A 24,332-nucleotide genomic window follows, 5' to 3' on the forward strand; every position below is an offset into this window, starting at 1 on the left:
ATGGAAATACACATTTACTTACACAAACACATTTCAAGAGAAAAATCACTTTTAGAAAAGTTCATAAAAAGATAAAAATATATTTTTTTAATATTGATCAGGTCACGGAAAGAATTATCTTCCATTTTTTTTTCATATATGTTAACTGGGGTACCGTGTATGGGACTGATGCTGAGTCAGTTCATACCCCACTAGCTGTTGCAGTGACAGAAGGAGATGCTATTTAGGGGGAGCATGTGAACCTGGCCACTTTCTGCTTTAGCCCCCTCCTCCCTTTCTTCTTAGTTTGGCAGGCAAAAGGGAATATTTTCACCACCACTTCATTTCTTCCCCACAGTCTTCCTGAACAAAAATGGTCGGATGTTTCAGATGTCTTAAGTTTTCAGTATTTCCCTTGTTCCGTCAGATCTCAGCATTGCTCCCAAGGTTTATTTCTATCCTAGCTGTATTTGTGAGACTCTTATTTCATCTCCTGATTAATTTACCAAAAGTCTGCTCTGCTGCGTAGAGAATCAAGTGATGGAGAATTGTCACCACTGGCACTTTTTCAAGCCTCAGATGAGTTGTGAACACAAGCTCAAGCTTCAGTTTCTCATTGGTAAGGAAAGCTTCTTCCAGCAGAGGAGCTAAGACGTCTAACTTGCCAAGTTGGATCCTTTGGCTCTTGCCATAGCTGCTCCAGAAATCCTCAGTGTGGATTTACTTTGGGGAAGATCAACCAAGAGCTCTATAGCAGAACATTCTGCATTTTCCTTAGCTTCTCAAAGCACATCAGCAAAATTGAGATTTCCCAGGGCCATACCTCTGCTGCTTAATCTTATTGGGCTATTTAGGCTGGTCCTGCTCCGAGGAAGTCCTCCGGCACTGCAGCACGCGGTCCAGCGCAAAGTGCCAGAAGGTCGCAACTCCTGCTTCTCCTCAAGTCTTGTCCCACTGCTACCTTAAAGGGGATACGGTGACAGTGTAATAATTGCTCAGGTAGCTCAAACAGCAGAGGTTTGTCCTGAAACGTGTGACAGGCTGGTGGCTGTAGGTGGATAGCACAAAGGAGGTGAATGCCAAATCGGACAAACCTAGCCGACACCAGCCGTCGCCGTTCAGAAATGTTCTGCTTTTCTTGCCCTTGTGCTGATATTGCCCGTCTGCCTGGGCTTATCTCATCCTCTGCCTGTCTTTCAGTGAGCAGTGAAAAATGGTGTGGAAGAACAAAGGCACTGATCCACTTACTGTTTCTTTTCAGTGCCTTGATCTCAGAAATGAAAGCTTGGGTGTAAATGTAAGCTGTCGGGGGCTGTGCTGAGAAAGAGTTTTTGAGGGCTTTCATGTCAGCTCTAGAGGTGCTCTAGAAGAATTACACATGCTCACCTGCTACAAATAAAATTATGTAATAGGCGTTCCTAAAAAAATAATGGGAGGAATGATAAAATCCTTAAGTACACCCTATTAAAAAAAAGGATGGATAGGTTCAGAAGATGGTGGAAGCTCTTTACCTCAGAAATAACCACCTCAATGAATTCTTCAAGGCCAGTGAAGATTACAAGCTTTGCTGCCAATACTGGATGCTGCAACAATCCTTTTAAACTAACACCTGACACATCTGAACTGGGAAGATGCTTGTAGGTAAGATCATCTGTATCTACCAAGACAACTTAAAGTTCACATGACAAGAGAAGAATAGTACAGCTATAGATAGACACTGTGTATTTAGTTATAGAAAAAAATACGAAAATACATCAGAGCATGGTTACAGATCAACAGCTTCCTGTAATTCATTAGGTTGAAAATAAGCATTTTATCTCATCCAGATCTTTTAATACAAGAATTCACTGAAACATAATCTTATAAATAAGAAAATGTACTACTTTTGTCAAGAAGATGTAGGAATTGCAAGGTAGAGTAGATGCAGACTTATCTGCTTGTACTACATATATATCAAACATATGCTTCAAAAGCCAAAAAAACCCAACTATATGATATGGAGCCTAACAATGTAAAAAAACCAATTCTACGGAAATATAAAATGGATTTTATGGTTGCTAGGTTTTGTTTCATGTTGGCTTGCTTTCTTATCAACTGAAAACTCTTCTGTTGTATACCAGAGCAAAGGACCTGCAACATTTAAAGTGTGTGGTAGACTTGTGTTAAATGAAATCTGGTCTGACAGATGCTGAAAGAAGATAAATTATTTAAGAAAAGTGTTGCATAAAAGTTTTACTGAACTGAGAGAAAGAAAAAATTCCCATGACTACCTGCTTTGCACTGAATAACGTCAATAGAAGTGGCAACACTGAAATAGCTATTTGTAGAAGAAAGACGTAATGGAAAAAAATCAAAAATCTCCGTAACTGTTATTCTTTTTGTGTTTTGGGGGCATGTAACTTTTAAGGTTGTTTAGTGCAATTATTATTGGTTCTTACTCGTGTCAACTATTCCTATGAAATCAGGAGAAATAATTGGTGAATAAGATTTCAAGATTATCTATTTTCTTTTCTATAGCTTTTAAACTATCTTAGCATCTCTCTATTCATTTAGAATAGAGTAAAGAGAAATTGAGAGATTTTTATGGCATTTGTAGTTTCATATATACACTTTGGTCTAACTTGACCTTGGGTGTTATGGTGGTATTAATCCTGGATATGGCTCCAGGGCAGCCATAACCAGCACAGTGTGCTTCATCTTACTCTTCAGAATTCAGGAAACTTCTAGTCTAACTGTCCAAGGAAAAGCAATAAGACTTTTTAAAGAAAGATACAACTTGTCCATAGAGAAAAACACTAGGAGCTCAATATTTAGCTTATCAAGGACTATGTTAAGAGTTCACTGGGCCAAAATTTTAAATGCCAACATTTTGTTACATAGCCTTTCAATTCATTAGACAAAACATAGTAAGAACTATGGGAACCTGATACTAAATTCATTTCAGAAATGAGGAGCAAAATGAGGGTCAATTTTTTTTGCAGTCAACAAAATTGACTCAGCAACAGTTATATAGGTTCATCATCACTGAATGTTTTTTCTAAAAGAGATCTTTTATTTCAAACTGGAGTTAATGCAAGGGAAATCTACATCCTGCATTTTGCTGAAGATGAGACAATGATCAAAACGGTCTTATTTAACTGTAATGCCAATATTAACTGTGCAATCCTAAGCCGCATTTCAGAGTCCTTCTTTAAGGCAGGAAAAGCGTCAATTTAAGATTCCAAGAGTAGTTTTAGTTTGCTGAGGGCTACATCTTTCACAGCCGAAGCAGGGCTCTACCGAAGATGAAGGCATACTTTGTGTACCTTTAGTCACCTATACTCACCTCCAGCCTGTAGGCTTTACTGGCATAATTATGCCAGTAAAAGTTGTAAAGATGTGTGGTTCATTCATTGGTGTCATTCTACTCTAAGATAGGATCAGTTATACTGTCAAGGGTGAATCTTCAGAATTAATCTGTCAAGGCCATGGATTTACAATATTATTGCTGTTCATGTTCCTTAATTTAGGTATTGAGATATTGTTCTCATAAAACATTGAGTAGTCATAAGATTTATATACCTGTAAGAAAAAGGCAGTCTCAGTGAGTTTCCCCATGCAGAATTATTTTGGTAGAAAAGTGCTAAAATGTTCTTGTTGACCTTTGTTAACTAAAAAAAAAAATCTCTTTTTAATTCGAAATGACCTTTCTTTTCAAAATGGAGTTAGGTTATATCAAATAAGGTTAACAGTTTTAAAAGGTCAAAAACAAATTAAATCTTTTGAAGTAATAAAAATATATCTGTTGACCTGACCTTTATTTATTTATTCTTCCATTCAGTTTTGGATGATGGTATGTAAAAATGTTTATATATATCTGAGACATTACTAGTGTTGAAAGGTGGGAGAAAAAAATTGAAATCTTCAAAATTCTTATGAGAGACAAATGTTTTCATGTACTTGCGTATATTAAGATGCACCTTATATTTGACTGTCAACAAGAAATTAGGAGTTGATTTTAGACAGAGCAACTTTTGTGATGGGGAAGTTGAATCACCTAATTCTAAAAAGACTTTGGAGGAGGTTTAGGTGCTACAACTATTGTGATGTAATTATGAGAATATACTTATTAAGCTAGTCTTAGCATTTATGAGTTAAAGATTTGCTCAAAATTTTTGAAAACAAAGGAAAGACCTCCACTTAATACAACAGTTTCTGAATTATGTCTTAGCACAGTCATAAATTTAGCAACAAAATCCTCCAGTAGTGCATTGACGGACCATCGTCTAACCATTTTGGAGAGTATAAAATAACAGGTGAGGAAATTAAAATGTCCTTCAAGTTGAGAAGTAATCCTTTTTATTTGCCACAGTGCCTGCATAGGGGGACAGTGGTCTCCACTGATATTTACCTCTGAAAATGTCATGCAATCCTACTTTATGCTTCTCTCTTCTCCCACCCCTCATATGTATGTTTTTAAATCCTCTTAACGAATGAATTTTTCACTTTCTGCATGAAGACAGTGTCCATTTGTTGTTGTCACCGCAATGCAAATAGGCATAGTAATAAATATTGTCGGAATCCATAAATCAAAGGAATTATAGCACTAAACAGAAAATGTAAGACAATTACAGAGGTGAGATTATTGCCTTCCTTGGCCCAAATAGCTGGGCATAATTGAGAGCCTGAGAGTTTTTCTTGTTGGGAGGAGCAACCGATGCTAGATTCTGTTATCCATTGGGTGCAAATCTGGCTTATTTACTGGAAAAGTGCTAAATCCTGTTTCTCTAAGTGCCACAGAAAGAACGAGAAGTCATAGCCTTGCTTACAACTCAAAGCCTACCTGCTAGAAAATTATCTGCAAAAAAAGCCTCTATCTTGGTTCCTGCTGGGGCCACCCTAACAGTTTGTCTATGGCTGTCCTCTGCATTTTTGCTCTACTGTTCTCCCTTATGCATTTGCCATCCTTCCACATTAACGCTGTCTGTTTCCATTACCGTAAGCAAGGAGGTATTGAATTGCTCCAGCAACCAAGAAGAGTGGCTGGCATGGTCTCCAGCGTAGCAGGAAATCTAGTTAGGAAAAGAAAAAAAAAAAAACTAGAAGCAACTGCATGTCCAGCTTGTCAGCCACAAATCTGGGCAGCTTCACAGGAATGGAGGGGAATATACTCTTCCTCAGTTTGTGAAGCTGATACCAAGAAGTGCACGTTTCTGGAAGAATCTGTGCAATGCAGGAGGGTCTGGGCAGTAACAAAGGTCTTCATTCCTCTAACCCGCTTTTCTTACATAGCTTGGCCTTTTGTCCTCCCTTCAAAGAAAAACAAATGTTCTACTGCTGAGAATGCTTTATTAAGTCTTTGTAACATTTTTGTCCCGCTGCCTCCATGCACATACACAGAAACGTTTCATTATGCAGTCCCTAGATATGTAATTGGGGCAACATTCTCCAAGGATATAATATGATGTAAAATTTCTACTGAAGAGATTGCTGAGTGCAGAGTGGGAAGACTTAGTCACAGTTGTTTGAAACACTTCATGATACAAGAGAATTTTTACCTTTTCCCTTCCATTACTAGTCTGCATTTGTTTGCAGGGATCACAGGGGTTTCTTTCCTCAGTCTAATCTATTATTTTGTATTTTATGTTAATGCAAATAAATGAAACTGCTTGGATTAGGGGATGATAGTAATAAAAATACCAAGAAATCTCTGGGAACCTTTTGGCTCTCAAAACCCAGTTTCATTTAAATAAAAATGAAGCACCACAACAGGAAAAATAAAAATCATTAGGTAAAGTGATGTTATAAATAATGCTGCTGAGAGATTTTCTTTACAAGTAAATGTATGGACACATTCACAATACAAGAGCTTATAAATAACTCTTCTGGCATTTTATCATCTTTCAATCACACTAACTTACAGTATGTATGTTTACTGCTTTATGGAATTATTTGTACAAGAGAGATGGGGAGCTAGAAAGTAGGTTTGTTTTAAAGATATTACGCTGTGACTATCACTGTGACTGTATTACGAGACCTTATTGTTTTGGGGTAGTAGGAATTACAGTGGTTATCTCTAAGATGTTTTCTTTTTTTTCTGTCTGTCTTTCTTTGCTTCCATCCACTTGTAAAGTTAGACCTGGATTCTGTGTTTGTAGCAAGTTGAGTGATGTAAAATATCTACATTAATACCTTTGAAGGCCCAAAATGTGTTAATACTTTTTTCCTTGGTTTATATGGTATGTTTTTGCGTGTGTTTTAGAAAACCAAATTGAAAAAAAAGGGACCAGGTAAAAAAATAGGGATATACATGTTGGTATTCCAGCAAATGTCATTTCATCGTGTGATGATTTCTACCTAGCCAACCATTACAGAATTGCTGTCCCATGTGTATGCTGTGCTAAAATGCCACTTGGAATGAAGATTTTTTTAGGAGTTACAATGTAAACAGGTTTTTTTCTGAACTGTTAGAAGAGTTTAAATTTTGAAGTTTTTGTGAAGCCAGATAATGCTTAAGTCCAGTCCATTGACCGAGGTGGGGTGGGAAGCTGAATTTCAGTATAACAAGAAAAAGAATGAAGCAGAAAATACCCTGTAATCACCCTGGATAACCTAAAGCTATCCTTTACTTCACGTCACAGGGACAGGGGGTGTGTATTCAGATCTACGTGAGAAACCTTGCATCCTGAAACACTTCCTACCGCAGCTCTGTGCAAATCCTCCTCTGGAGAACTCCACCAAGCCACTCCTGTTGTGGGTTTGGGAATGACACTGCTATACTGCATTGCTGCAGTACTCACCACCGCTGTGGAACCATCAGAAACTTCAAGAGCAATCCTTAGCCTCATTCATTAATGTATTTGAAGTGGCTGGAATCTTCTCTGTTTCAAACTAGGATAAACTTAACTTTTCTAAAACTTTCACAAAACACAGAGCCAATTTTTTGTTGTTGTTGTTTGCATCAATATTTGAAATGCCAGTAATTTGTTTTTAATCTGTATAATTAATATAAATAAATACTGGTTTAAAAGTTAGTTACAATCTAAAAATCACACATTTTCATTTTAAAAAACTTTGCAGGGGGACATCATAAAGAATTGCAAAACTGGTTTTAAATATGATTTCAAGTCATTAAATTTATTGAAATTGATCCTTTTCCAAAGAAAAAAACATTCAGATAGAGAAAGTTTTCTTCAACATTTTTTCCCGTAAATTTCTAATTAAAATTTCTAATTAGAATTAGAATTTTAGAAATTCCTAATTTTAATTTGTAATTAGGAATTTACTGTAGAAAACTGCTTCTCTCTCTGGAGCAATAAAAACTGGAGTGAGAATTTTTGTATCGATCATAGTTATCAGAAAGGAATATGTTTTTTCTAGCTCAAAAAAGGAAAGCAGAATAGGCTGAATTCCTCTCAGATTTCCCAGGCAGTTTGCCTAACCTTCATATGACGACTCCTCCTCATCTACAGAAATGAGGTAACAGCTCCCTTTCCAATAGTGCCATGAGCGTTAATCCGTTATTCTGGTACAAACTAAGTAAATCCACAGATTGGGGGCTGAAGCAGTTGTAACTATTTCATGAAATAAAATTTTGTCTTCCACTTCAGATTAAAAAAAGTAACATTCCTAAACTTTTGATCCTTATGAGAAGTTTTTCTATTCAGATGGGAACTGATATAGCATTCTATCTTGCTGCAGTTGTGTATTCATAAATCATCAACTGTAAATGTTTTTACAGATATAAATAACATTATTTAAACAATTTGAAAAAAGCAAATCTAAATTCAAGTCTAAAATAATTTTCTCCTTGGGGCCTGCATGAGAGAACATCAAATGTGCACACTGGATGCCATGGGCATTGTGGTTGCTCAGAACCTTGGACTTACCTTCTCCTAAAGTCAGAAGAATCATGTTTCTCATTTCTCTGGCAGCAGTCATGGAGTGGCCAGGTGTAAGGATAGTTATTTAGTTGAAAGCCTGCTTTTATTAACAGAGTCCTGCATTTTCATACTGGAAAACAGCTCTTACTATGTGAAATAGTACTGTGCTTACCTATTAAAACTGATTTTCTGTTCCATGATCAAATTGTCCCATGACTCTGAATCAAAGAAAAATATGTGAAGAAAAAGTCTCTAAATCAATCACTCTCCTGGATCATTAGACTATTACAGAAATGATGAAACTTCCCAATTAATCTTGAAGGGAAATTAAATTGGTCACTGGACTGCAAGAATCCAGTAGCAGTTTTGTACTCGGCTGAGCTACTATACAACATACAATGTAATTCATAACGCATTTAAACCCAAGCTCAGATATGAACAAAGACAAGCAAGCTTTTATTCTGGGTTGCCTACCAAATTTTTAATTGGAAGACATTCCAAGTGAGCTAACCCAGCTTGGTATTGCATCTGCCATTTTGTATTCATGGAAGGTATGACCACACAAAGTAATAAACATGTGAAAAAAAGGGATCTGTTTCCTGACAAATCTTTTTTTCATATCACAGTTGTTTTTTCTCTAAAAATACATCAAATTATTAAGTAATTGAAAAGTAAACAGCCTCTGATCTTTCTTTTTCTCTTTTCATCAGTAATTGAGAGCCTGGCTACAATATACTGCATGTGAAAACTGTTTAAACCCTTTTGTGGAATACTTTTCTGTTCGGATATGCAGTTTAGCACAGAGGAGGGCCTGTTACAACATGCAAGTAAATTTGATTTCTTACAGAATTTATAGTATAAACTAACTATAGTTATCCTTGGAAAAAAAAAAATTTTAAAAAGAAGGATGATCTTGTAATTTAGCAAAGTCTGGGTTTTCAGATAAGGAATCACATTTGAGCTCCATATGACTGTTAAATGTGCCAAATTAAAAATGCCAGAGTTGTCTAATTCATGCTGCAGACTAGCGATAGTATACAGTCATTATGCCAGTTAGATGGAAGCCATTTAAAGGGAAGATAAAACAGAGAGTGGGATGGTATATGAAGTCCATTTTAACAGTGTGACAGAAGAGTATGGTCCTGTATTTTCCTATAATATGGGAACTGCACAGTTTATTTTAAACCTAGTAAACTGAAGCTGCAACTATTTACCTTATGTTTCATATCCGTCTTTGGAAAAGACTGAGGCCTAATGTTCTGGTTTTTTCACCGATGAAACTGCAGCTGCAGAAATGACGAAATGTCACACTGGAAATCTGCTGCAAAGTTTCTTAGAAAGCTTGCTGAGATTGTCCACCTGTGAGCTGTGTTACAGAACAGCACCACAACTCTGAAAATAAGGATCATCTGGTGTTCTGGCAACGGGACCTGAAAAGGTGACCAGCTAGAAGTACCACCTTAGGAAGGTCAAGGACTTTTGGATACTGTGTGGTGGCCCAGTCTGTTCTTCACAGACATTTGCTGGATGAAATGCCTCGTGGAACATGGACCCTTTCTCCTTTTTTTAAGACCTGTGTGGAGCTGTAGAGAAGGAATGGCAATAAAGACATAAAATAAGTCAACGATACATTAATCGTCGTACAAATATCTCCTCACTGCACGGGGTCTTTTCCAAAGGGATTTGGCTAGTACAATAGCAACTAAGAAATTGTAGAGATGAAAAAAAGGAGATGAGAGCTGTCTTTATATGGATCAAATAACATGCTGCCCAGAAGGCACAGGTACCTCAGGGTGATTTGCCCCATCTTCCCACACCTTAGCCCAAGACAAGGAAAGCTGTCCATTACACTGCATGCATTTGTTTACTCAAGTGGAGCCAGACCCTTAAAGGAATTGCAGATAATTGTTCAACAAAAACTGCACTTGCACTTGAAGCACGGCCTTTCTGCTTCCCTAACATGGGCCACTCTGGAAAGCAGCTTAATCCGAGCCTGTAGTTTTGTATTGCAAACCATAGAAAGGTGAAGAAAGCAAGAGTCTCCTTGCTGCTCAGTTGTTCGGAGGAGGTGTAGGAAGGCAGGAGGCACTTGATGGTCTCTGTCATTGCCCCTGCCAGCGTCCCTCCTGCAATTTTTCCTGCTGGTTCCAGGTGGTTTTAAGCTTCACTCCTCCCTCTGGCAGTACCTACCTAAGGCATTGCTCACCTACTACGAGGAGGATCTGCCAGCCCACCAGCAGACTGAGGAGCAAAGAAAATGAAAAGGCGACAAAGCTACAAAATTGACTAATAATAATTTGAACATGCACAGAGAGGGGATATAAACATTGTGTAGGTAATCTTTTTACTGGTTTGGGTTGCTTTCTAGACCTAGCAGATCTCATGTAAAACAAGCATTTCACTGGTGATGATACACAACTCCTGTATGAAGTGAACAGATTGAACTGTTTATGTTCAACTGCTGAAAACACTCCAGAAATTGATGTCAATGTCAGAAACCTTATTAGGTTTCAGAAGAGGTAGGAAGGCTTCAGCCTAATCACAGGATAGGAGGTCTTCAGGCTTTTGAGAATGACATCTGAAGGGCATTTAGATTGTTTTCTATAAAAGGAAAGGGCAAATTTCCAGTACATACATAATCACTGGTAGCATTTATGTTGTCATCCTCTCTAAAGCAGTAACAAAGTGCACAAATGGTGGATGATTAGAGAGGTCAGTGAAGTGCTCCATTCAGCTGTAATTGTAGAGTTTTTAAAAATTCTTTTGACATCAGAAAATATCATATGTTTTTTTAACCCAGCTTTTTGCTATGATTAGTTAATTCATGCAAAATCTGTGAAGAACCAGAGTGGCAAATTAAAAGCAGTAAACCAGGAATGTCATTCTGCAGTAGCCATAAGTAATCAGCAAAATCAGTTCACTGTAAAATTACTGCTACCTGCCAACGCTTAAGTCCACATGCACAAGATATCAGCAAATTTTTGTTTAAAATACTGCCACCTTGCAGATCTGGAAAGTCCTTTGAAAGAAGTGCTGCCCCATCTACACTTTTGCTGATGCTGCAATCAGTTTTCTCTCTTTTCCTGCTCCCCCTAGAGCACTTCACAAGATTTTCTTATCTCACATAGAAAATCTGAATACACTGTTTTATTTAATTAACATAACTTTTAAACTATCATTGCCTTATAAAATCTGGCAGTCTTCCTGCTAAGGAAATGATGCAACCTCTTTCTCTCTATAGCATGTGAAAACAATTTTGAAGCAAATTTGCATTAGAGAATAACCACGTTGTGAAAATAAAAATATAATCTGCCACTGACCAAGCAGGAGTTCTCACTTCAGTAATATTCTTCAAAATAAGGAATAATTCCTATTACTCATAGTTGGTTAATAGTGGTGGAATCCTTCAGACTGAGTAGAGGTTTCAGTCCAGGAACAAGGTAAATAAACCACATGACATTGTCCATTGCACCAAGTAGAAGTCTACATTATTTATAAACTTTCTTGTTTCACAAAAGTACAAAACTGAAATAGAGGGAACACGTGGCAGAAAGAATGTAGACCTGGGGAAATGAAGAGACAGTCCTGTGCTGACTTCCTGGTGTGAAGGGGAAAAAAAAAAAAAAAAGACATTCTGATGACCACAAGCTTAAATTTTATGTAACTTCCATAATTCCAGACCATGAGGGATGCAACTGTTGGCATACTGTAACTCAAAAGATGGAAAAAAAAAAGTATCTTTATAGCAGGCTCAGATGTAGTTTAGAATTTCTGAAAAATGTCTCTGTAGTACAGTCCTGTTCACACATCAGTTACACATTCAGGGCTATATTTGAATGATTTGTCATGTGAACTTTACTTTGTACTAGTCAAAAATGATGTTGAACATAGCAGGTTGTAACTTTGACATTAAAAGGTACTTTCTCTTCTGTGCACCTAAATTTTACCATTGGGCTTTTGTCATTGATGGGGGAGAATGAGGTAGTTCAACTGATCCCCAGACAAACATTTGTAGCATCTTAAATGCTGTGATGCCACTTAATGTTTGCAGTCATTTCAATTTTTCAGCTAATGGTTCTTTGCTTGCCATCAGCAACCATTGGGGTGGAGTCATAAGCTCTCTGGGAGAGTTAATATTGCCTTCTTGGTTTTTATCTTATTTTAGGACACCTTTTTTTCAAGATCTTTATTCTCCTCTTCAGGGTTTCTAGAGAAGTCCAGGATAGGAAAAGGTTTTAAATGTTGACGTCTTGTCTCCTGCAGGATTTGCAAAGAAAATCGTGACTCCTTTGACTGTGCAGTGCTTTGCACAAGGTTGTTTGGTGTCACATGTGTCATCGTGTGTGTGTCCCCCCCGCCCCCACATCTGCCTCCTTATTTGTTACATTAATTTTTTACAGCGTATGAGGTCAGGGGCAATGCCTCACATAAAAAAAGACTGATGGAAGGAACCGAGTTGTGGATTAATGCTGTGGCCACTGAAATCCATAGCAAAATTCATACCAGCATCAGATGCAGCAAGAATAAGCTTTAGGAAATTATTCAGATCTCTCTAAAGTCCTTCCACATACAATTCTACGTTTCAGTTGGTAAAAATGTGATTTTTCCTTATCTCATATTTTAATCACTATACTTCTGCATGAGACATTTTACATGTGTTATTCATCAAAAAGGGAAATTGCAAAGCCCACTGGGACAACCAGGTACAGAATGTTGTGTCTGGGTTGATCTTAGTTTAGCTAAAGCTCAGATCTGCTGTTTCAAAGTAGAAAGGAAAAATAGCTTTCAGTATTTCAGTGTTTTCTGTAAAGCAAAACAGACTGTAGGTACACACAGCTCAGAATAGCCACCAGGAGTAATCTGCAGTATCTAACTAAAACAGGATCTCTTAGGATCACATACGAGAAGCACCTTGTGTTCTTATCAATGGACACCATTAAAAAGCAGTTTGACCAGACCCTAATATATATTCTAATTGTAGGCAGCATAGTAGCTAGTACCTGTTTGCTCTTTGTGTCAACTGTTTTTTCTCCTGTTTTAAAAAATTAAAGGCCAAGGAGGTGGGGGGTGGTTCTTGCAGGTTTCTCTGAGTCTTAATTGTAACTTCTCCCTCATACAAACAGTCCTGATAGTCTGCAAGCCCTCTTGATTCTGCACTTTCATACAATCTCCTTTTCAAAATAAATGGAACGCTACAAAGCTTCCAGCAGTATTAAATTTTGTGTAGACGTTCACTTGCTCTAAAGGACATTTTTTCCAGATTTTTGATGATTTATACTCTCTTCTGAGCTGCTGCTGTAGTTTCCATAGTAAATGGCCTTTGATTTAGCTCATGGTTATCGATGAAAAAACACCTGAAACACAGCATTGTTTCATACATTGTTTATCAGCCATTTGCCAGTGACACAAGAACCGCAGGTGAAAGGAAAGATGACTTTAAGGACATTTCTTCTCATGCCTGTGCATTCAAGCTGTTTGCCTTGCAGAAAAATCAGATGTCCTAAAGCTGATAAATGTGACTGACACTGTTAAAGACAGAGTGACTTCAGACATTTTCTTTCTGGTTTGCAGTAGAGGTGACCTCACCTGGTTAATAGTGGTGGAATCCTTCAGACTGAGTAGAGGTTTCAGTCCAGGGACAAGGGAAATAAACCACATGACATGCAGTTTTTTCCCTCAGATCTTTACTTTTCACTGTATCCCTTTGCAGGTTCATGGGTCTGCAGTCATCGCAAGTTACTTTAAATACTCTGCATTCTACCCATCCTCAATCTACTGAGGGTAGATTTAAGTACCTCTGAGGTGATACAAATGAATACAAATGAAATCTGAATCCAAATATTTCACCTTTTATTTTTGCAGCCGGACCCTGCGGGCAGAGATATCTCCATCCGACCAATCTTGGAGCACTGCGAAAACACTCACATGACAATTTGGCTTGGGATTGTCTACGCTTATAAAGGGCTGCTGATGGTAAGCATAGCTTGTTCTACACAATACTGACTTCAGCTTCTAATTCTGATAGGCGTGAACTGAATTATATTTGCTTTCCGAATGGCTGGGACAGAGTTAAAACTTCCTTGAATACATCTTTTGTAATTGGATCTGTTCTAAAGATCATTAGGTGGTAGTATGTGGATATATGCATACGTAAAATAAATAAGACATTAATAGCACTTAAGCTGAATACTATAGATACACCGCAAACCAAGAAATTCCATAGTGAAAAGATGGGTCTATGAATGAGAAAATTCCGTAAATAAAGAAGCCTGATCATCTGAATTCCTTTAGGTTCTCCAAAAAGGTGGGACTAGGTTATTCTAGATGTTTGCCTCTGAGTCCTTCAGGAGCAGTTGCAGGAGGCACAAGATTAATTTGGAGCCTGAATCAAAATAACCCTTTTGTCACTGAGGCCCATCTCCACAAAAAGATTTCATTACTAAAATGGACCTCAGGAACCAGGAATCCTGAGCTTTGATAGTTTCAAAAAAAATCCCCAAACCCTGTAAAGGTGACTATTAGTTATTAAAAGCTCCTAAGCCTGAAGGTTTTAAAAACATCTGATTTTGACAGTACTGACCAGCTGAACACCTATCTTGAGCCGAGCCCCATCTGGATCCTAAACCTAGATAAACATTAGTTTACACTGCCCGAAGGGTTCAATCTGTTCTGTGTGTTCGTATCATGCCTGTTCGTTAGGACACCCATGAAGGAGCAGGTCGGGGCGGTTGGTGCTGCTGCCCTGGGGCAAGCGGTGGAGAGGGAGATGCTGGTGCCCGGAGTACGCGTCTTCCCTCTCCACAGCAAATGCCTGCTCTGCTGGGCTGCAGAGCCCTGCTGCTTTTCACGCTGCTTTTTTTCAGGCTGCAAGACCTTTAAATACGTGATATGGAGTTCAAAAGGAAGGGATAAGGGCTCTATTTTTTTTTTTTTTAATTCTAAACAGTCAGTAACTTTGTAGTCAGGCTGGTGTGCTGGGGAGTGCCTTCAGGCAAAGAAGGCACCAGCACGGAGTGTCTCCAGTTCTTGGGTGAGAGCTGTCATTCTGGAGCTAGTAGCCAAAAGGAAGCCTTCCCACTTTCCCATTTAAAAAAGAAATAAAAAAAAAAAAAAAAAAGCCAACTTTAGGTGTAGATGCCTATTTTTCAGAGAACGTCCAAGCAGGCTGTGAAATCAAGAGCTAGGACATACTTGACCCCCCCCGCAAAGGAATCAGGAATTAGGAGAGATTCCACATCTCAGCTCCGAGTGGCTCTGGATTCACAGTAACCTCAGCACGTAGCACAGCATCGAGGGATTTGAGTTTTGAAGGCAAGGACACCAGCAGTTAGGAGCTGTGACACTGACCAGCACTGGGGCCACAGTTTGACAGTAAGATATAACTGTCCAGTGGCATTAAAAAAAAAAATCATGTTTTATGCAAAAACACAGCACGCCACCCAAAATTGTGCCAGTACATCGTATGTGGAGCTTCTTTGCAGATTGATGAACTAGTCCAGCTCAAAACAGCTGGCTGCAAGTAAAAGGGAGCAAGGGCTCCTTCAGGCTGCCAGAGCCCCTGTACCCATCTGCAGGGCTCGTCTGCAAGCCCCCACGGTGAGCTGGGAGCTTCTGAAATTCCTACTTGTCTTCTTTGTTTGATTCTTCCTAAGCTGCATAGTGCCAGTTTCTGATTTTTTCTCTGTTTTAAGCCAAATCTTGCAAAGAGATACTGTTAAATTGGGAAGCGTGGCTTTAGTACCCAGTTGCTGACAAGGTATTTAACTTTATTGCAACATTTTCATTCTGTGTAATGATGGTTTGTATCTGTTAGGTCTTTTATTTATCTTCAGGGATGAAGTTCTTAACTTTTCATCCCTTTTCTAGTATATTACTTTATTACTGGTTTGACATATCTGTCAATAAATTACTACTCTTCACTTGGGAGAGTATTTTTCACTTTGCAAATTTAATTTTACAAGATGTTTCTTAGATAATTTATTAAATGGAACAATATTTTCCATACTTCTGTTACTTTCTAATCTCCTTGTATAGAAATTTTGAACAGTTCATGTTCATCCAGGTAGAATTTGCCAGTGTTCCTTATACAAGTGCTTAAGACATTTTTCTCTGTGGTTCTGTTTGAAAAGTAAACAAGTAAATATGTTTGGTTCACTTAAACCAGTGTAAATGAACACATCAAATTAAAATTCCTTTGAAAATATTGAAAGATTCAAATAAATGGTGGGGGCTTTTTGCAAAAATAACTTCAATAATGTTTTCAATTAAAAATTAAAGAGGAAAAATAACATATTTTAAAAATCCATTCTCAGGTAATTTTCTTTGAAGTTTCTTTCAAGTTTGAGTCATGCTGCATAGTAATCAAGCTGCATTCGTTCTCACTAGTCCTTTGCCCTAGATTGGTTTGTTGGCACGTATGTTGGACTGTTTTCTACAAGATATGTGACTCAATTTGTTTAAGTTTGCAAATGCTATTTGGCATTACTCACTATACTTATTTCAGGCACACAGTGTTTCATAACCACCAGTAAAATATACACTTTTTATTACTCCAGTGCCCTTTTATCACACAAATCGCTACATATGAAAAGGAAGATACTCTTCAGAATCACTTAAATAATTGCTATGGTGAGTTATATGAGGACAACAGGATTGATGCATTTTAACTCATAACCAAAGATGTTTCTGTACCCCACACATACTTTGCATTTAGAACAAAAACCAGAACCTCTCATGCTGCTGTATGATTTTATGAACTTTTATCTAATATGAAATTCTGCAGTTTGTAATAACAAAATACTTATCTCTAATTTAACATTTAAAGAGCTAGTATTGCTAATTACAGTACAATGCAATATTTAAGGTGAAATGACTTAATGATTCACTCAGGTGAAAATTATTTACAGTGACCTCTTGTTGTCTCAAAATGAGAATACAAAAAATTGGGTTAACCTAAAAAAGTCTTTTTCTTTTTTGGCTTGAAGATATAAAGCAATACTGTCCATTCTGATGACTTAAATGCACTGATGCAGTGAATAAATCACTTGGGGTAGGGTAAAGCACAGAAGCGCAGGAAAGGGCAGGGAAGGCAAGGCAAGGAAAAATAAGGGAAGGCATTACTCGCCAGGATGCACAGGTTCCTTCCATATTAAAGTAAGCAAACATTAAAAGTCAGATTCACGATTCTTCAATTGCCTTCGAAGGGATATGAGGAAATGCTTGCTAACTTCATGAAGGCTTCTCAGTTATTGGGTTCAGATTCCTCTGGACTGGTGACCAGAGAATAATAGGAAGACGACCATCCTAAATCTTGGCTTAGTTATAGTGTTAGTCTTCTTAGTGACCCTGGCCAAGTCCCACCAGACATTCAGAACTCAGGTTTTTTCCCATCTCAGGTTCAGCTCCTAAAAGGCCACATACAAGTTCAGGGTCTGTCTGTGTGTACATGGTGACCATCAGTTGCAGGATGTCTAGCTTTTGACTTCTGATGATGTAGACATGGTTGAAAAGTACCTTTATTTCAGATATTCCAAAGGATGATAGAAATCACACAATCTTAAACTTGCCAGGGGTGCATTATTAGTGAGTGCATAAACATCTTCCTGAGGGGTATGAATTACTTTTCTAATCTCAGCTGGGAAAATACCAAGTTAAGGATGGATTGCACTCCTCTAGAGCGCTTTGCTTATTAACCACACACACTAGCCTCGTCTACAGTTTGATTGCCTTCTTCTTGATAACGCATTTAATTAACATTAGACTCAAGGTGTACATATGTTGGAAGTTTCATTGTGTTGCTGACATATTGTTACAGTTACCTGTTATTCAGCTACTGAGAAACAGGTTTTCAAGGCCAAGGTATATTTTCAGTTTGGCTGTTGCTTTGTGTATCAAACCCTACTTTTACCTTGTAAGTGTTAACTGAGGGGGTTTTTTATGCTGTAACTAACATTACTGGTCACTTCTGATACACAGTTTTTAAGGTATGGTCCTTAGCTAAACTTGCTAAGGATGAAAACGTTGTATTTCATGGTGGAGGTGGAAAAACTGATGCATATACATCATGGGACTCGGTAAAGGTCACTAAGAATAAGAAATTTAATTCCTTTGAATGATTCATATTCCAGCGTTCTGTTTTGGTCACTACAGTTGACATACTGCACAACACAACTCCATAATTGATTTATGGATCCAAATAAAGTATTAATTCAACTAAAATATATCTTTAGGGTAATGTTCAATTTTAATTTCAAGTCTGAAAGAATCCTCTGCTTCCTGAGGCTCTCTAATCACTAAGCTAGCTCTGACTTCCAAACTTTGAACCTTGGTGGGTCTTGCATATATGTTATCCCTCTTTCTCTAAAATGGCATGACGCCTTTATTTCTAGGCAAACTACCCTAAGTTTGGCCAAATTGCTGTGACTTTTCTAAAAATCTTACTGCTTTATGAAAATGACATCTATTAATAGTTTACCATTCTCCACCTTTGCTTCCTCTGCATCATTTTCAGCCATGATGTTCTGGCCTCTTTCAAGTCAATGTACAAATATAAGACAGCATTTGGTTAGGAGTTTTTGGAAACATATCCTTTTCTTCAATAGCTTCTCATTAATAGTTGCACATTGAGATCTATCACCTAGATTTCAATCGGTTTGAATTTGTTGTATTGATTTTGTGACATACTATTTTTAAATAACAATACCGTGCAGTATTAAGACAAACACTACTGAGTAATCAAAGCAAGCTGCATAAATATGATTATCTTTATTCAGTCTTGCAATCTCACTGAAAAAAAATAATAGCATGTTGAATTATATTGCTATCTTTTTTTTTTTTTTGTCATTTATTGCCTGAGTTCATGCTTAGGATAGAAATTACCGTAATAGCTCTGTAATCACTGAAGATGTTCCACTTTCTCTTTTCCCATATGGCCTCTTTATATCTTAAGTGGAGCTTTGCCAGAATTCCAATAAATATCAACAATTAAGTCCAGCAGTCCAGACAACTTCTAAATCAATTACTAAAACTCCTGCATGCAAATTACCAGACAACAGCTTGTCTTGACAGGGTTTTCAAGAGCTCTCTTACAGTTGGGATCAGCTGCGTTTCACTGTTTTGGCAAGATGTGAATGCGTTGTTCCATCTCTATACAAATATAGGACAAAAATATTCATTAAGCATACCTTATCACGCATCATTACTATTGAATTCATCTTCCATGGAATGAATCACTATTAGGATTCCTTTTTCTCCACACACATTTTTAGAAATCCTTATGAATTCTGATAAAGCTGCTAGCCATTCATTTTCTACTATATATTTAACTTCCCTGTCCACTATAGGTATTTTGGAACTAATTCATATTCATTATTATGAATCTTTTTAACCTTTGTTACATTCTGTCTAGTCTTCGGCCAGGTTTATTGCTTGTTTGTTTTAAATTCCACAACAATCAAAAGAATTTTTAAGGTGAGGAAAGCTTACTTACACTTAAGAAGTTTAGGGCAGATCATTTACAGCACATACCCAAACATCTTTCAGTCACTGTTGCTTCCCCCGCTCCCTTCTCCAATAGCTTCCTTCGCTTTGATGGCTAATCCCTTAGCATTACTTTTCCGATGTTTTCGTGCACTTGGAAGTAGATTTGCAAAAAAGGAGTTAAGGACCATGGTTTAGACTTTGGGCTGCAGTCAGTGCCCAGCGGCCCAAAGTCTTCAGTCACCACTTGGTGCTCTTGCCTTGGTGGGCAGGAGGAGAGAGTGTCTTGGCTGGGGTACATGGTCCTCACTAGCCTGAAATGCCTCTTCTCTGAACGCCGGCAGAGGTTGGCTGTGTGACAGGCACCGGTAAGCAAATACCTGGCCAGAATCCAGGCAGCCGTTAGCGTGCACGGAAGCAGAAAATTGGGCACCTACAGATGATGCTGCGGGATGGCCTGACCATCCTTGCTGGATGCTGGGCGTAGCTTCTCGCTACCACTTCAGGTGCTTAAGCCCTCTCTGTACATCTCGCCCAGGAGCTGCTTAGGAACAGTAGAGCTGGGGGGTGTAACACGCGCTCCTCATTTTTACCGTTTTACTGTATTTAGTCAATATAGACTGGATATAAAGAAATTTCTTCTCGCTCGGAGGAAAGTGAAGCAGTGGAGCAGGTTGCCTAGAGAGGCTGATCAGCCTTCATCCTTGGAAGATTTCAAGACCAGACTGGATAAAGCTGTGAGCAGCCTGGTCTGACCTCCCAGCTGAGCCTGCTTTTTGAGTAGGAGGGTGCACTAGATGATTTCCTCAAGTCCCTTCCAATTATGTTATGATACTATACCAACAATATGTCTATTCTTAATCGATCTCTTTATCAAATTAATGAATTTGATGTGTAGAAAAATTGAATAGTCTCCAGATTATGTTAAAATTCCCAATTATTTTCTGAAAATACCTTTGATTTTTGACATATTTACTTGCATTCTTTCCTAATTCCCTTCATGATCAAAAAGAGTACTCAGAAGAAGGGACTGCCACCTTCTCAATTAATTTACATGATTCCAACTCATATTTGTGGTGGCTTTAGCACCAACCCATCTGTCCCATAGTACAATCATTAGAGAGGAAGATAGTTAAGCTTTGTGGTGGGGGAAGGTAGTTTATAGTGGTACCAGATATTTTTTATATCTTTAATAAAACATTGACAGTGTTTTAGCATCCAAAACATAAGTAACCATATGGTTTTGTAGGATAAATTTTTCCCTGCTATGACCACAAGGAAACTTCAAATAAATTCTTGAAATATTGCAGTATTCCCTTACATGTCTCTTGGCATCAATTTTTATATAGCAGAAATAGATTTAAATTGTAGCACACACTTGTTTTTATCAGAGGTGTTTGATCATTTTAAAGGGTTGGAATTTTCTGTGGTAATCTTATGCCAGGGACAATATAAAGCTATTTCAAATGGTTATCGCTAATAACCAATTGCGTATTTGTTTCAACTTGGTTACTAGAATGTGTTTCATGACGAAGCAGAATTTTCACCAAAGAAAAAGTCAAATACAGTCTGAACAGAAAGAAGGGAAAATATGTTATTAGCCTGTTGATTTGGGAGGCCAGAGTATAAAGTGGAAAATTTTATCTGGATGCATGTTGTCTCCATAGCTTAGTGCCACTTCTCTTCCATCTTGCCCTGGGCAGGACCATACTAAGTGCCCTGCAGCATAAAGGGCTTTGCCAAGACCTTTACGAAGAAAGCCCTTCAGCTGAATAGCTGAATATAATATCTTGCAATTTAAAAAAATTCAGCTATTATCCTAATGCTCAATCGAAATATTAAGTTTCCCTTCAGTACTGTCTATCCAGAGCAGCTCTGTGAAAATGAACTAAATACACAGCTGACTTGTACCAGATCAGGGGAATGAGTGATGGTTTAACGTCAGATTGTACTGACGCTGAAGGTACAGGACCTACAAGGGTATAGTTTGTTCAGTTTGCTAATCTTAATTGGTGTGCTGGTGATTAAAAAATAAAATAAAATAAAAAAAAATCACTTTTCTTTGCATCTTCCTGAAAACTGTTCAGTATTTTTTACTGCCCAATTCTCCAGTGAAAACCTGAAAATCAAAATGCTGGTTTTTTTTAGTTTTGAAAATTCTCATTGAAAAAATCTGCAGCCATTCCACTGAAATAAAAATGTGCCTATGCCTGTGATGATCTGGATTTAATGAATGAACGTGAGTAGGGAAACCCACAATTTCAGCTTCACAGAAACTTTAGACTGAGAGATCTTTACAGGACAGACTCTGGAATTGCCTTTGTTTTAAGGGGTGGCAGAAGGGGAAATCTCCCAGTAATCTAGCTAGAAAAAAAAAAACCAACAAACAACCAACCCAGAAAACCAAAAACAAACCAAAAAAACCCATCCCCAGATGTAAGAAAGATCTTTAAAGTAAAGGCTTGCTTTCATTCTTTCACGCAGCACAGCAGGGCTGTGATCCACAAGTGAGCTCAGTTAAGTGTTACTACAATACAGTAATTAGCTGCAAAGCTGCAGCCTGGTCCAATATATAATCTTTCCAAAACCATACCCTCTAGTTGTTGGCAAGGGTGACTTCTGAACAAGATTGGAGACTTTTCCTCTGGTATTTCTCTGCTCTTGTCTGATATCCTCAGTATAATTTTCTTTCCTAATACTACTTGTAACCCATGTTCAAAGTAGAAGCAGACAGGACTTTGAAATGAAACATACAGACAAAACAATTTGTACAGGGCAAGAGGGAATATAGGAGGAAAAATAATTTCCTGCCTCTTATCTGCTAATCTATGCAGTCCAATAGCAAATTAGACACTTGATTGTATTAATATATGTTGTGGATCAGTAAGCAATCGTTATTGTGTTTAGCAGTAATTTTGGTGAACAAGATTTAAAATGAACTAGCCAGTAGAGTTCTGAAAAGCAGTGTTAAATGTTTTCCAATACTTCAGCTACAAACACTTGTATTATATTCCTAGCTATCACAATTTAGTCAGTGCAAGATTTCTTAAAAATTAAAGTTTGCCTGTTAAACTCTGTGAACACAAATACTGTATTCTCCATAGTCCTGTTATCCCTTTAAGACTTTAATATAGATTTCTTTTAGTGACCAGAATTCTATCTTTAGTCACAGTAGTATAATCCTGTTGTCTTCAGATACTGTTTTCCCCAGATTTATACAATGATTGTCTCACAGCCTTTTTAGATGTGCTGACAACAGAGCCTAAACCGACCATATCAGCTGCTACACAGGTAATACTCTAAATCAGTGTAGAGTCAAATGGAAGCTGCCCACCCTCAAATAAAAGATGAAACAAACGAATCTTGCCTGTACAGCCCATACCTCCGGAGAAAACCCAAAATAACATTTTATGACACTTTCTACATCAACAAGATGTGTATTTAGTAGACCAAAATGGGGAAAAGCTTTACGTTAATGACTAACGATGTAGGAAGCCTTCCTAGTTGCATTCTCAGTGTGTCTTTGGTTGAGATCCCCAAAGGGACTTAAATTAGACCATTAGACTTGACAGTAGACTATTGTGCTCCTTAACTTTTAGATAACTGCTTTCTATAGGAGAATGCATAGCCCTGAGTTATCCAAACTCCTACTGTGATGCACAGGATCCATCAGGAGCTTCAGGATGGGAATTGTAACTGCCAGCAAGGAGCTACCTAAGCAAGCTGGTATGAAACAGTGGGGACAGATGTGTCCTACCCCTCTCCGAATCTAGCACATTAGCACTGCTAAGAGCCGCCCGCCTCCACCCCGATGTGTTTGTGCACACCTTCTCTAAAGACTGTTTAATCAAAATGCTCCAAACTAACATCCCATGCAAGTGCTCAAGTAATTAAGACAGTGAGTGTCTCATTACATGAAACCTGAGAGCTCTGAAAGAAGTTTGAGAGCTCCTTCTGAAGACAGCCTCTGCTCTGGGGCTAGAGAGTACATCTCAGGCAAAATTTGGAATTGGGCCATGTTGTCCAAATGTGAAGCTATGCAATGGTCATCACCAGCATCATTGTCTTGAATGAAGATGGCGGCTGCTGTATTTTGCGGGGGGGCCAAGCTGGTAGACCCACTCCGAGAAGCCTTTACCAGCTTGAGCCCTCCAGGAGCAATAGCAGGAGAGAGAGCTGCGTTGCAAATCCCAGCAGACAGCCTTAGATATCAAATAGTCCTTAAATTGCACAGCAGTCTCAAGATTTAGGTGCCCCCAAGCATAATGAGAAGCGTGATTTATGTAGCTGGGGAAGATTAATGTTTAAAGTTTAGGTACCAGGACTGAAGAGCAGCTGAACTGGGGTACTAAGAGTCTGGTTTTTTAACTGGAGCTCATAAGTTTCATATTCAAAACTTGTCAAGGTATCACGGAAATCTGGACCTTTCACTAACAATGTCTGCATCTTATTCCTCAACCAAGCCATTTTAGGGTTTTTCAGGATTTTTGCAGTCATAAAAGTGAATCTTTCATTTGTGCAGATTGGCTGAACCTCAGGAACGGGGACAATAAGAAGGGCATATGGAGGGAAAGCAAAGTGTCATGTTCCCTCAGGAATGCTCTATCTCAGAGGAGAAATCTTACCAACCCCATGGAGCTCTGCAGGCACCTGTAGCAGGCAAACAAGGACCACCTCTGCGATCACCACTGTCCTGGCAGCAGGCTGCAGAAAACTCTCAGCTTTTATCTGTGTTTGAGTCTCAAAGATCAGTTGTAACTTTTAGAAAAGGAAAGCTCTCTTCCTGACGCAAGCATTTTACCCAAAATGCCAATAAAAATTAAAAACAATGCTCTCAAATTTATAGTTCATCATTCTGAGGAAACCCACTTGCTGCAAGAGCCTCTCCCTTTCTTTAGTTACCATATAAATAAATATCTTCCTTTCATCTGGAAGATACTTAACCATTTTCCATGCTGTTCTCAATTATAAATGAGAATGGGCCAAACCATAACCTCCACAACACTGTTCAGA

The 24,332-nt window shown here is 38.2% G+C and overlaps 1 protein-coding gene across 2 annotated transcripts in view; it reads left to right on the plus strand.

The window, feature by feature from the left end:
* The window catches only part of GABBR2 (gamma-aminobutyric acid type B receptor subunit 2), a 495,489-nt gene that overhangs the window by 440,248 nt on the left and 30,909 nt on the right, over positions 1–24,332 (plus strand). For both annotated transcript variants that reach the window (XM_069778774.1, XM_069778775.1), the window contains exon 14: positions 13,704–13,814. In XM_069778774.1, coding sequence (XP_069634875.1) covers positions 13,704–13,814 — 111 coding nt within the window. The remainder of the gene's footprint in view (positions 1–13,703; positions 13,815–24,332) is intronic.

Source organism: Haliaeetus albicilla, chromosome 3 (genome assembly GCF_947461875.1).
Source record: "Haliaeetus albicilla chromosome 3, bHalAlb1.1, whole genome shotgun sequence".
NCBI classification, from domain to species: Eukaryota; Metazoa; Chordata; class Aves; order Accipitriformes; family Accipitridae; genus Haliaeetus; species Haliaeetus albicilla.